This window comes from Pipra filicauda, unplaced genomic scaffold (genome assembly GCF_003945595.2).
Source record: "Pipra filicauda isolate LSUMZ 115617 unplaced genomic scaffold, ASM394559v2 scaffold264_size1072897_pilon, whole genome shotgun sequence".
In the NCBI taxonomy this organism is placed as follows: Eukaryota; Metazoa; Chordata; class Aves; order Passeriformes; family Pipridae; genus Pipra; species Pipra filicauda.
In genome coordinates, this window is record NW_024104381.1 from 672,224 (window position 1) to 685,432 (window position 13,209).

The 13,209-nt window shown below is 53.8% G+C and overlaps 2 protein-coding genes across 2 annotated transcripts in view; one reads left to right on the forward strand and one right to left on the reverse strand.

The window, feature by feature from the left end:
- Window positions 1-1,448: 1,448 nt before the first annotated feature.
- On the reverse strand, window positions 1,449-7,420 carry TAF8 (TATA-box binding protein associated factor 8). The gene is made up of 8 exons (XM_027746961.2): window positions 7,361-7,420; window positions 6,292-6,448; window positions 5,586-5,684; window positions 5,255-5,317; window positions 4,757-4,881; window positions 4,298-4,445; window positions 3,430-3,572; window positions 1,449-3,030 (listed from the first exon to the last, which is right to left on the reverse strand). Exons 1-8 carry the CDS (start codon window positions 7,418-7,420, stop codon window positions 2,887-2,889), a joined length of 939 nt encoding a protein of 312 aa, XP_027602762.1. The 3' UTR covers window positions 1,449-2,886.
- A 1,043-nt stretch (window positions 7,421-8,463) lies between these two features.
- The window catches only part of CCND3 (cyclin D3), a 37,162-nt gene continuing 32,416 nt past the window's right edge, over window positions 8,464-13,209 (forward strand). The window contains exon 1 of the mRNA XM_027747026.2: window positions 8,464-8,661. The gene's annotated coding sequence lies outside the window, so the exon portion shown is untranslated. The remainder of the gene's footprint in view (window positions 8,662-13,209) is intronic.

The following is a 13,209-nucleotide window of genomic DNA, read 5'->3' on the forward strand; positions in this document are numbered from 1 at the left end:
ATCCCAACCCACGAGTTTTCTAGCTTTTAGCCTTCCAATTCTCTCCCTGATCCCACTGGTGTGGGAGCGAACGAGGGGCTGTGAGGGGCTTGGAAACCACGACACCATGGAAACCCCTCACCTCAGCACCCTCCCCACCAGGGCTTTCCTCACGCTCTTCCCTCTGAAATCCAGCCCTCTCTGGGACAGGAGAGGAGCCAAAAGAACCCATCTAAAGGGCAGCTCAGCTGCTGCTCCATCTCCTTTGTGCTGAGAGTGAGCAGCACCATCTCCCCCTCAGCCCACCCTGGTCTCCTCACCCCCATCTCCTCCTCTCGGGGTTCACCCACAGCCAGAGGAGAGCTGAGGGTGTTTGTGGTACCCTCAGAGAGAGTATAATGGCTTTGTGCACAAAATAACACCCACAAAACACCCCAGGGAAAGATTCCGTGCTGGGCCAGGTCACACCAGACACCTGCAAGATGCACTTTTGCATTCTGGCCTTACAGACATGAAGCTATTCTCAAGAACATGAAGTTATTCTCAATATGAATCTATTCTCAAGCAAGGAGCAAGAAATAGGTTGCTAATTAAGAATCTGGCCACGAAAGTAAATGTAGCCTGAAGCAGAAAGGCCCTGGGGTTCATCTTCAGCTGTTCCTGCACTCGAACCCTGGGGATTTCTATAAATGTTTACAAACCCTCACACACACTGATCACAGCCTTGATGTGGTCCCAGGGGACAACCAAGAGCAGGCAACACTCACTCTGTAACTACAGCCCCAGAGCAGCCTTTCCAACTCCCTGGCTTTATTTACCTGTTTCTGGAGCAAATTTCACCTGCAGTCCAGTTTCAGTTGCAAACCCAAAATACATTCTTCCAATTTCCCACTTTCGGGCTTCGAGAGCTCTCGCAGATGTACCACAACAGCTGCTCACAGGCTTTCTGAGGCACGTTGGTTCCCTCCCTCCCAACCACAAGACTCATCTGCCCAAACGGGGATGGAGCTGTCGATTCACAGCTGCCCCTTTTGGTGCAAGGTTTTGGACAAGGGGGGGTGTGACCCCCTGGAATTTTTACTGTCCTAAAACCTGGGGTTTATGGCTGTTTAAGGCCCTACCTTTGTATTTATGGCAGATGTTGCATTTCACCTCCACCTGATCAGGAGAAAAAGGGGTGTGAGATGATGAACAAAGTCAGCAGCACCTGTGATTTTTCACCATGTTCCACCTATGGCTGGAGAAACCTTCTACTAAAGTTTTTGCCAGACTGCTGGGATTTCAAAGGGCCCTTTGTTGTCATTTCTGATGAAATTCTCAACCTTCTCAGCTATCAAATGTTCCTTAAGAGAAAGGAAGAGGTGCAGAGGGAAAGACAAGATCTCCTACTCTCACACCCCCCCCAGAAAACACACTCAGGCTCCATTCAGGTCCTTTTCCACTCTTAAAACTTGAAGGACTCAGCCAGTTTTGGTCTCAGGAGATAAAATTTCTTTTATTACGAACATAAAAATTACAATTTTCATTCTACTTCCTTCCCCTCCCCAGCGAGGGATTTTCTCATTGCAAAAAAAGCTTAATCCGAGTAAAAAAAGATAGAACTTTTGATATATACATAAATACACAATGTCTCTGTACACCTGTCGTTCTGTACAACCAAGGCACCAGCAGAAGTGACAATGGCACACGCAGAGGATTGTTGAGAGATCTAATTTCAGACTGTCTGTCAGAAACACCTCCATTCTCACTGAAATAATTATTCCCTTTTCTCTTCCTCCTCCCTGGGTGATGGGGGAAGAGGGAAGCCTGGGAGGATCCTCTAACTGCATAGAGGTGAACATGAACACCTGGGGATCCTTGGGAGACTGGACCAAACCACAGGAGTCTTTTGTCAAAAAAATTTCCAGTATTTTCCCTAAGAAAATGTTGAAGGAAAATTAAAGCAAAGCCCTCCAGAACCAGCTCATAATTACAACACTCCCCTCATCAGCCGTTTTCACTGCTGAAATAAAGTCTTCTGCTCAGGGGAAATAAAAGGGTGAAAAAAGAGGAACTTCGGTTGATAAAAGCACATATTTGAGAATGGATAAATGAAAGAAATGTGATCACTAGCACAGCCTTGCAGCCTGCAATCAATGCAGCTTTATTCCATATTCCAAGTTCCAAAACAACTGGTGAAGGCGTGAACTCTCCAAGGGCTTGTGCTGAGTTGAAAGCAACAAGAGAACTGAAAAGCAGCCTGAAGCAGCTGTGAAACGTTGCCAGTCCTTCTGCTGGAAAGTGATCTCAAAGCAGGGCAGGGTAAACACCACACTTAAGAGCTTTTAAGTCCCAAGTGCAGCTGCAGTCAGCAAAGTGAGAATAAAATGCCAACTTAGCTCTGTATTTACACTTCACTCCTTGCTGACACATCAGACACCTTGAGTTTATAAAAGAAAAGTCTGTTTGTTTTTACCTGCCAAGAATGCAAAGTAAGAAACCTCCCTGGGTTTCTTCTGTCTCTGTTAATACACATTCCTCAGAATTAAAGCCTGGCAGGGTTGATGGCAAAGTTTCCTTTCCTGCCTGCCAGGCAGCCACGCACCAGTGATGCCTTTGTGTTCTGCAGAGCCTGCAGGGCAGCAGGAAAAACCTGCTGTGCCCCAGCTCTTCAGAGAGTCAATCCTGCCCACAGTGGAAACAAAGCCCAGTCCTCCCAGACAATCCCACCTGTGATCCCTTCAGTGCCTTTAGGACAACTGACCATCGGCCATTCCAAGGCAGCAGGAGAGCAAAGGGGAAGAGGGAGCGCTGGAAACCAGGATGAGAGTGGAGCTCACTCTGCAGAGACCATTCCTGGGCCACTCAGTTGGATTGCCTCTCCTGAACCCTCCTTCTCTGAGCAGCCAGAGGAACTCCAGCCCCACCTCACTTCTTCCTGCGGATTTTGGGCTTTTTCACTGGCCGGAGGTAGGGATTGTCTATCACGTTCTCCTCCCCATTCCTGCTGCCTGCCAGGGAGGTGTTCTGCTGTAACACTGAGGCGTTTTCCTTCTCAGGTCCTGAATCATCCTGTACAAAAAAACCCACAAACCCAAACAACCAGAGTTACGCAAAACAAGGCTTAGAAATCTTTCTGCCCAGAGGAGCTGTGGCTGCCTCATCCCTGGAAGTGTCCAAGGACAGGCTGGACGGGGCTTGGAGCAAGTTGGGATAGTGGAAGGTGTCCCTGCCCATGGCAGGGGGGTGGAACCAGGTGATGTTTGAGGTCCCTTTCAACCCAAACCATTCCGTAATTCTAAGTTCAAACCACACAACCTGTGGGCAGAAGAGACAGTCAACAGCAGCACACAAGGAGCTGCATTAAGGGTGAGGCTTCCTGATTTCTAGCACAAGAAGATCCCTTGGGGAAGAACGAGGTTGGAAAAGCTCGGGGCAGCAGGGCCCAAGAGCTGTCTCAGGGGGCTGTACCGTGCTCATGTGCAGCGGGAGGTTCTCGGTGTCCGTTTGGTCGTCCTGCTCCGACGAATCCGTCTCTTCCATCTGCTGCATTTCCAGCTCAGAGGGGAGAAGAGCTGTCAGGTAGGGGACAGTGAAAGGCCTGGCAGCAATCACTGGAGTCAGGGAAAAGGCCACAGTCAGCGAGCTGGGAGAAAACCCCTCCCCTCAAAAATTAGGAAGCACAAAGAGAACGAACACTTTCGCTGGTTCTGGCTTAGAACACACACCACCTCTTCCTGCTGCTCCCAGGGATCAGGAATGAAATATGCTGTCCCTACAAGATGGCAGTCTCTAATTTCCTACTTTGTGAGGCCCCTTTATGTTTCCAACATTATTCCAACATGAACAATCCCTCCTGACCTCCACAAAAGTTCCATTATGTCACAGGCTGAAGCATCACTTGGTCCCCCTTTCAGTTAACACTGACACCTGTGCTGTCAGTGAGCCTTGGGAAGGTGGGAATTCTCAGCACTGCTTTGCAGTCAGAGAAACAGGAAAGCCCCCACTACCACTAAAATGTCAGAGACAAGAAATTACTTGTTCCAAGGTTACAGGGAGTGGAGTCAGGACTGGGATAAGCTTTGAATTTAGCCCCTCTCAGCCTTCTCCACGAGCAGAAGACAGTGAGCCATAGTGAGGGTAGAAGCCTTATTTTGGTTTTCATACAAAATTCAAATACGAATTTGTATTTTTAAATACAAAATTCCTCATTTCCTTCAGGGAATAACACAGTGTGATCATTCAGAGCTCACCCCCTGCAGCAGCAAGAACCCCAGTGGGGGGGGGGGGGATGCTCAGGGACACACATTTAGGGCACAGAGGGTCCTGGAAAACTCACGTGGGAATGTGCTGACGTCATCCTTGAAGAGGCTCTGGGTCTCCCCTGTCTTGGCCATGAAGCGTGTGAGGGCCCTCTCCACATCCCGCCGTTGGGAAGCCGCCTTTTCCCGCAGCACCTGGTAGTCGGACACGGGCTCCCGGTACGTCTGTGGAGCAGGGAGGGAAGGAAGGGAACAGCTCACGGTCAAAACACTGCAAGGCTGCAGGAGCTACAGGCAGGCTCTGACCTCTGCTCCTGACAGGCTTTTGGAGAGCTACAGATGTCCATCAGCCAGAAATCCAGGGATTCTGGCTGATTTCTGGACAGCAAGGCATGTCCACAGCCCAAGGAACATATAAACCAGGAGAAGCAATATTTTGGATGGACGGTAGCAGCACTGCAGTAAAAACACACCACTCCTGCTGTTCTGGACTCCAGACAGCCCCCAAACAGCACAAAACTCCTGTTTTCACTCACCGGCGTCTTGATGTAAGTGTGGGGATCTGGGAACTCAGGGAAATGGCCAGGAATGTGGGAGGGGTGAGGCTTGTTCTGTCCAGCTGTCAGGGCCTTGGGGGTCACGGGCTGGTTTGTCACAGGAGCTACAGGAGTTCAAAAGCACAGAAATCAGGGGGGTTCCTCCTGCCCAGGGCCAGGCACAAAGTGCTGCTGCTGAGCTGGGCCCCAGATTCCCAGGCCCTGCCCAAGCACATCCCAGGAGGCTGTTTGGCATCCCAGAGGGGAACAGGGATCACTTGGCCCCTCCCTCCCATACAAGGAGAACAAAACCATCCCGAGGACTCTGGTGTGCAGTGAGGACACTGGTGAGAAGTGACTCTTCCTGCACCTATCACAGGGTCACTACCAAACTGCACTTCCAGGAGCTCTGGAATGAGTCATCCCTCTGGAAGCCAGCAGAGAGGAATGCCAGATTATTCCCGGCTTCCTGTGTAGCAGAAAGGATTTCCCACGTACGGGCAGTGATGACCATCCTCTGGGAGCGCTTGGCATACGCAGGAAGGGTTTCAACATTGAACCCTGCAACACAAAAGAGGAAACAGGAATCACACCAGGAGTTTACCCTGGTCAAAAATCCCTTCTTTCAGTCTTCTCCAGAATTTTTCCAGGGGCTCCCAAGGGCACGAGAAGGAAAACCATGCACTGTATATATTCACACTGCACCACGTCCCCTGCACGAGGCTCAGGACAGGGCTTAGAACACAAACCCCAGAGACGCAGGGGACAGATTTTCCTACCAGCACAGCACATCCAAAGCTGGAATGAGCAGGAACAGCCAACTACTCACCCATTTCCACCAGAGTAACCACGATATCCGAGAGCGTGGGCTGGGTCCTGGCTGTGTGCTCACAGTAGGACTTGGCACTCCTTCCAATTTCTGAGATATCTGGGGGGACAAAACCACCACATATTTGATTCTTACAGTGCCCACACTTGTATCAGCCCAAGCCCAGCTTCAGGGATGGGAATTTTTAACAGATTTGGCAAGGAATGAGAAACAGCTCCCTGAATGGAGCATCCTGCAACCTGGGTATTTAAAATTTGAGCATGGAGACACTAAAGACTAAAGAGTCAGATGTTCTCCACAAACGCAAAAGGCAAATCTGCATCACAGGCATGGAAAAAAAACCAAAAAACAAAACACCCAGAAGTTGATTATTTCTTGATTTCATAAAAATAAGTAGGTTCTCAGCATATCACCCAGAAAGAGAGGAACAGAGGCACTCCATGAACCAATGGCTGGAATTTTGTTGTTCCTCTGTTATTCTGGCAGCATGTCAGCACGTGGAGCCTCTGTGAGTATCTGATGAGTACTCACTGAGTAAGACAAATACATATTTTGGAGCTGGGGCAAACCCAAAGTGTCACAGAGGTGACTCCAGCCACCAACACTCCTAAAACACCCTTTAACACCAGGTAACAAAAATGGAGAAGAAACCCCAACGAACAGTGAAGGAGCAGAGGGCAGTGTGAGGAGGGCCAGGGGCACTCACAGCTCTGGATCATCTCGGTGAGCGTCTCCACCGCCGCCTTCTCGGCGCTCTCGAATCCCGCCTCGGTGAGCAGGGAGCTCACCACGACCTGCAGCGTCCGCCGCCGGGCCAGGTGGTAGTTGTCGGCCGGGGTGCCAGCCTGCTTGCTGCCAGGGCGCTGCCACACCGCGAACCGGCCTCAGCGGCACGGCGGGCACCTCCCCACAGCCCGGCCGGGAGGGCAGGGAATGGGAATGGGAAGGGAATGGGAAGAGACAGGGAGAAGGGCACGGGAAGGGGCAGGGAATGAGAATGGGAAGGGATACGGAGCAGGGTATGGGAAGGGGCAGGGAATGGGGATGGGATAGGGAGCAGGGCATGGGAAGGGGCAGGGAATGGGAACGAGAAGGGACATGGAGCAGGGAATGGGAAGGGGCAGGGAGCAGGGACAGAGAATAGGAAAGGACAGGGAGCAGGGCATAGGAAGGGGCAAGGAATGGGAAGGGACAGGGAGCAGGGCATGGGAAGGGGCAGGAGCAGGGAATGGGAAGGGACAGGGGATAAGGAATGGGAAGGGACAGGGAGCAGGTATTGGGACAGACCCAGGAGTAGGTAATGGGAAGGGTTTGGGAACAGTAATGGGAAGGATTAAGAGCAAGTGATGGGAAGGGGCAGGGAACAGGTGCTGGGAAGGGTCTGGGAGCAGGTACTGCCCTGGCACCCCCAGGGAATGGGGACACGGGTGGGCTGAAGGACTCAAGGGCAGGAACACAGGCACAAGTACCTCAGCATGGACACACGTGCACACACATGTGCACACACATGTGCACACAAGTACATTTAAATCCCCCCCGGATGCCTTTGGGCCGCGGCCCCTTTAAGAACCCGCCGCACGCGCCAATCAAACCCCGCCCCCCTCCGGGCCGTTCAGCCAATCAGCGCCTCCCTCCCTGGGGCCATCGCCCCCGCTCCCCGCGGCCGGACCTGGGCCTGCCCCGCGCCCCGGGGCCACCGGGCACTGCCGCCCCGCCCGACCCCGCCGCCGGCCCCGCCACTGCGGCCCCGAGCCCCGGGGACGAGCCGCCCTCACCGTGCCGGAGCCGCCGGACGCCGCGTCGGCCATCTTGGAGCCATGTGGAGCTGTGCGCATGCGCCAGGGGCGGTGCGAGGGCGGGCGGGCGCGCGGGGCACTGTGGGAGTTGTAGTTCGGGCAGGGAGGGAGCACGTGGGCGGCGGCAACAGCTGGATCCACCGGCACACCTGGATCCCTGCACACCTGGATGTCACATACACACACCTGGATCCCACCTGCACATCTGGATCCCCCCATCCAGTCCAACCCCCCTGCCAAGGCAGGGTCACCTGGAGCAGGTGACACAGGGATGTGTCCAGGTGGGGTTTATAAGGATGATAATTGAGTGTTATAATGTCCAGGTGGGATTTATTGTGTCCAGGTGAGGTTTATAATGATGATAATTGGGTGTTATAATGTCCAGGTGGGATTTATTGTGTCCAGGTGGGATTTATAATGAAGACAGTTCAGCTCTAGGGCATGGGGACCTTGAGGTTTTTGCCAAGTCACCAGTGTCTGCACAAACACTCCTTCTGTCCCTCTGCCCCATCGACATCCTGATTTACTGCCTCCCTAAGGCTTGTTAATTCCGGGATGTCCTGGAGCCAGGGGTGGAACTGCTGCCTGTGCCCCTGAGCAGCTCTCCCTTCCTGCTGGTTAGGCTTGAAAGCACACAAGTTCTTCCATCAAAGAACATCCTGACTCGAGCCAATCCTGTCATATTCCACGTTGTGCAGCAAGCCCAGCCCCTGCCTCTGCAGGGTGACCGGGAACACAAACCTCCTGCCCCGGCATCACGATCCCACTCGGAAATGATTTACTAAACCCCCTTTGGAAGCCCCAGGAGCCCTGTAACCATGGGAGCAGCGAGGGTTTCCTGTTGTAAGTACTGTGTGTTCTGAGCTGCTCCTCGGTGTGACCGCCTCGTGTACTCACGCGTCCGTGATCAAAGCTTTGCTCTCACCAAAGTGTTTCACAAAGACAGCACAGGAAACCACCCCCAACCCCAGCTCCCACCCCTCGCTTCCTGTTTTAGCACATGTGTGGGAGAGCAAGAACAGCGTGAGAACCAATTGCTGCCCGTGAGAGGGAGAGGGGAAAAAAGTGATGTAAACAACAGCTGCCACGCTGGGAATTAAAGGTCCTGAGTGCACTGGGGCTGGGGGGCAGCACAGCTCCCACAGGCTGCTGGTCCTCACGTGCAGGAGCACCAAAACCCCTGCAAAGACAGGGAGAGGAGGAGGCAGAGGAAGGGGGAGGTTGGATCATTCCAGGCAAATGCACCTGCTGGAGCAAAGCAAACTTCTTGATCACCAAAGGTAGGAGGCAAAGTTGTTTCGGGGGCTGCCAGTGTGCTGAGGGGGGAAAATCTGCCTTCTGGGTTCAGGGATGGCAGAGCTGTGGGCAGGGCTGGGGGGGCAGGATTGTGCCAGGGATATTCAAAATTCCCTGGAAGGGCTGGGGTGGGTGGGTCTGGAGGTCTGGCTGTGGTGTGTTCTGCCAGGCTGTGATGCCACCCTGTCCCCTCAGCAGGGAGGGGTTTGTGTGCCAGGGCTGGGGGTGCAGGGGCAGCCCAGCGTGGGCTGAGGGGATGGAGAGCTGAGTTCAGAGGTAGGAACACACGATCCCAGACTGGTTTGGGCGGGAAGAGACCTTGAAGATATCCAGTGCCACCTCCTGCCACGGGCAGGGACACCTTGCACTAGCCCAGGTGGCTCCAAGCCCCGTCCAACCTGGCCTTGGACACTTCCAGGGATGGGGCACCTGTGCTGAGACACTGAGCCCTCCAGCTGAGGAACTTGAGGTGCTTTCAGAGCTGATAAAAAGCAGCAGCTGACATTGAAATACTGCTGTTGGTGGCTCAGTGCCCTTGGAAAGCTCCCCCAGAGCAGTGCTGTCCGTGTGGGATCAGCACAAGCAGGGTCCCCCCAGCCTGGCAGAACTCCCCCAGCCCTACAGTGTTGGTACAACATCCCTGGTGTGGGTGTGTCGCTCTTCCCTCGTGCACAGCTCTCCTCTGACTGATGGGGTGGGAAGAGAAAACGTCCATAGAGGTCCAGGGACGGTGATTGAAGGGTTTGAACCTGTCTCTCAAGGGCTGTGAGATCAGTCAGCTGGCAGCAAAATGAACAATGCAGGGTGGGGACAGCCTGTGTGCCTTCCCATGAGGTGTTTTCCCAAAGGCTGGAACCTTTCCCCTTGTTTCCCATTTTAGCAACAATAAAACCCCTTGAACATTGGTGTCAAACCCAGAAAGGGAAAAGTTTGTGTGGTTTAACCCAGAATTACAGGCAGATGATTTAAAAGGAGAGGCAGGAGTTGGGATTCTCAGGTGCTCTGGCACTGAGCAGTCGAGTGACCCCAGACAGGAGAACATTCACCTTGTTGAGATAGAGCTGAACAGTTGTTTCTGTACATACAGTCCTGGGGGGAGCTGTGACGCTGCTGGAAATTCATCTTTTAAAAGAGTATGATGGGAACTGATGACTTTTTGGGTAGGGAGAGCCCAAGACTTCGTTATTTTTCGAGATGCTCAGCACAGCAGAAGAGCCCACAGAAGGCTGGGGGTGTGACCCTGATGTTTGAAAATCACAGCTTGGAGAGAGGTGGGTGATTAGATGGGAGTCACTGAGCTCAGCGTAGGGGGGGAAATTTTGCAGCCTGTGTCAGGAATTTTTCAGAGTAAAGCTTGAAGAGGTTTATTCCCGTGTCCCTCTGTGCTCTGAACTCCCACTGTGCCCGTGGCTTCCCGAGATGTGCCCCGGTTGGAGCAGTTGGTCCCCGGAGGAGGCAGGTGCCCTCCTGCCCGGGTCTGTCCCAGCCCTGCTGCCACCAGAGGGCACGAGGTGACCACGATGTCCTCATTTCTGAGCCACCTCGTTCGGCAGCCAAAATCACCCACAGTGAAGTCACGTAGATCCTCTCCCCCCTCAGCTGCGAGGGTGCCACCAAAAGCTCCTCTGAGCCCCCCAAATTCCTTGACTGACCAGATCGGGGGGGGTTTGTGGTGCAGTTTGATGAGGACAAACACTTGACAGGCAAAAGAAGCTGCTGCTGCTGGGCAAGGAGGGAATAAACTGCTCCTCTGAGAAGGTTTTGGGGTTTTTCCCCCCTAAGGACATTGGCCTGTGCCTTGCAAGGATGAAAACTCAACCACAGGGAGGTTACAGCCACGTTGGGGCTGCTGGGTTTTATTATTTTGTTTACAGTTTTGAGGAAGTTTTTATATTTGGGGAAGATTGTTTGTTTGTTAGTCCAGAGCAGCAGTGCTGTTGTTGTTGGCAATGTGCCTGGGGGGTTGTTCAAGGCTCTCTAAGTAAAAGATTTCTTGCCGGGTTTGTTTGGTAGAGGAGGCTGATCCAGAAAGGATTTCCCAGCGAGGTGTGGGGGTGTGGATAAACTCTCTGGATAGTTCTGAGAGGTCCCTTCTGGAATTTTTACTCAATTTCCAAAAGATGCAACAGGCACAGGGAGTGGAGGAGAGTTTCCAGAGTGCAAAACACTTCTCAGGGTGTGAGTTAAGTGTTCCAGGGTGGAATTTTCAGAGTAAAGCTTGGAGAGGTTTAGTCAAACCTCCAAATAACCACAGGGGAGAAGGTGTCTGTGGTGGAGGCTCTTTGATCTCACAGAGACATAACAAGATCCAGGTGCTGGGAGTGCAGAGCAGCACTGTGAGAGCACAAAATCAGCTGCTTCCCTCGCAGGGGAAGGGGATTGGGCTCCTGGAGGGTGCAGCATGCTCCCAAAATGCCAGGCTCCACAGGAAAACTGCCTGTCTTTGGAGAGTGTTGTTGTTTACGGGCAGATAAACTGGACAGGTGTTCCCAGCCAGTCCCAGCTGGGTCCCTTCCCAGCTTGTCCTGGCAGTGTCCGTGCTGGAGTCTGACCTCAGAGGGTCCCTGGCTCAGCTCCCCCCACCCCATGTCTCCCTCAGCAAGTCTTGCTCCATAAGGAAGAGCCTGTAGGAGCAAGGAGGTCCCAGGGGCTCTGTCTGGCTGGGCTGGGATGTCAGAGCATCTTTCCTGCTCCCATCACCCATCTCTGGGGTGATTGGTGCTTGCTGGGCCTTTTATTTCAACATTCAGCCGATGTGCAAACTGTCCCTTCCCACTGCCCCCTGAGTCAGGGCCATATCTAATCCTCCAGGCATGTCACCCCCACTCCAGGCTGGGCAGAGCCTCTGCTGTGGATCTTGCTCAGCTCTTCCTGCCTCCCCAATGACTCAGGGGATGTTCTGCTCCTCCTGTCTCTCTGCCCCAGCTCTGGGGTCCAAAGGTGATGAGGAGATGGGTTAAAGCTGCTTTTGTGCAACTGGTTTCACGTGAACTTTGTTTTCTGAGGAAATTCTGAGGTGTTGTTTTGCTGAGAGAACAGGCAGAGGAGCCCTCCAGGTTTAGGGGGTGCTCCCCAGGGCAGATTCCTACAGAAAACATAACGAGGTTTCTGCCCGGTCTCATCTGCAAACTGTCATTGTGACTTCCCATCCTGGCTTTGGGCAAACTGCTGCTGCTGTGCCTTGCCCCTGCTGCAGTCCCTTGGGATCAGGGATGCTCTGGACCATCCCGTCCCCAGCAGTGTCAGGGACAGCTGGTGGCACGTTTGGCACAGCCAGGACTGGCCTGGCCCAGCCTCTCTGCCTTGTGCAGGGGTGATGATGAGCTGGCCCCTTGGGGGATCCTTCAAACCAGCTGGAGGGACTCTGGGAGAGGGGGCACTGCCTCTGCCTCATCCCTGGCATGGATCGAACCCTCCTCTTCTCACTCACTGACTGAGCAGGTGCCAGTACAAGGTGTGGTCACAGCAAACCCAAATTATCCCTCTTTGCTGACCCCTCTGGCCACACGGGGCATATTTTGCCTGGGGCCATGAGCCCATTCCCCACCTCAGGGGGATCCTGCCTGTATTTAAATGTCATTTAAGGCTCAGAGGTTCGGGCTGTCAGAGGAAGTGCTGCACACACAGAGGGCACCCTCGGAACGCAGATGGCAGTGAAGCCAGGCCAGTGCCTGCTGCTGCACACCCCTCTGGCTCACACCTTGCCAGGTGAAGCCCCCTGTGCTCCCAGAGAGCTCCGTGCTGCGTGTTCCCGTGGGATTGTGCAGAGGGAGGTGCTGGTGGCCCCAGGGGGGTCACATTTCCCCCCCTCCCGGAGCAGGAGCCTCACACAGGGCACTCCCCACACTGGGGTTTCTCTGCTGGCTGTGCCAAACCCCACTGGCACTGCAGGAAACCACAGCCAGGGTGGTGCCTCCTCGGGGCAGGCGCGGGGGAAGGAATCCTGCAGCTCCATGCACAGCCCGGGGATGGGGATGGGGGGTGGGATGGGCTGTGGGCAGCTCCCACATTCCCCCTGGAGCATCCAGGGCCAGCTGAGTCATTCCTGCAGTGGATCATGGGCTGACCTGGCTCTGCTTCAGAAGGTTTGGGAAACCCTCCTGGGCCGTGGTGGTGCCCGTGGGTCCTGTCTGAGCATCTCCGAGGGGCAAGGGAAGGGTTTGGGTGGGTTTGAGGAGCCTCAGACGTGGACATGGCTGGTAAATCCTCCCAGGTTGGACTCGGGGGGTCTGGGGGATGTGGTGCAAAATTCCTCTGCTGCTGGGAACTGAGCAGAGCCTTGGAGGGCCTGGCTCTGCTCGTGGGCTTTGTGTCTGACAGTGACCTTCCCTTGCTGAGGGTGTTCTTACCCACCTTTGAAATGGGATGGGGGGAAACAGTGAAGAACCAGCAGTGGTTTGACTGGAAGAGTTGCAGAGTTGGGCAAATGCTTGGAGTTACAGGAGGGGGGTGACAGTAACGGGGTTGAGAGGGACAGTTGTCACCTTTTCTCGCCCATTAAATCTGTCATTTTAATCTACTGGTGTTTCTTA

Excerpts from the sequence above, each read along its gene's own strand:
- TAF8 (XM_027746961.2), bottom strand. The coding sequence starts at position 7,420 with ATGCGCACAGCTCCACATGGCTCCAAGATGGCCGACGCGGCGTCCGGC. Across the intron at positions 5,318-5,585 it reads GGTTACTCTGGTGGAAATGG|GGTTCAATGTTGAAACCCTT; the intron begins GTGAGTAGTTGG and ends TTTGTGTTGCAG. Across the intron at positions 3,031-3,429 it reads TCCCGCTGCACATGAGCACG|GATGATTCAGGACCTGAGAA; the intron begins GTACAGCCCCCT and ends TTTTTTGTACAG.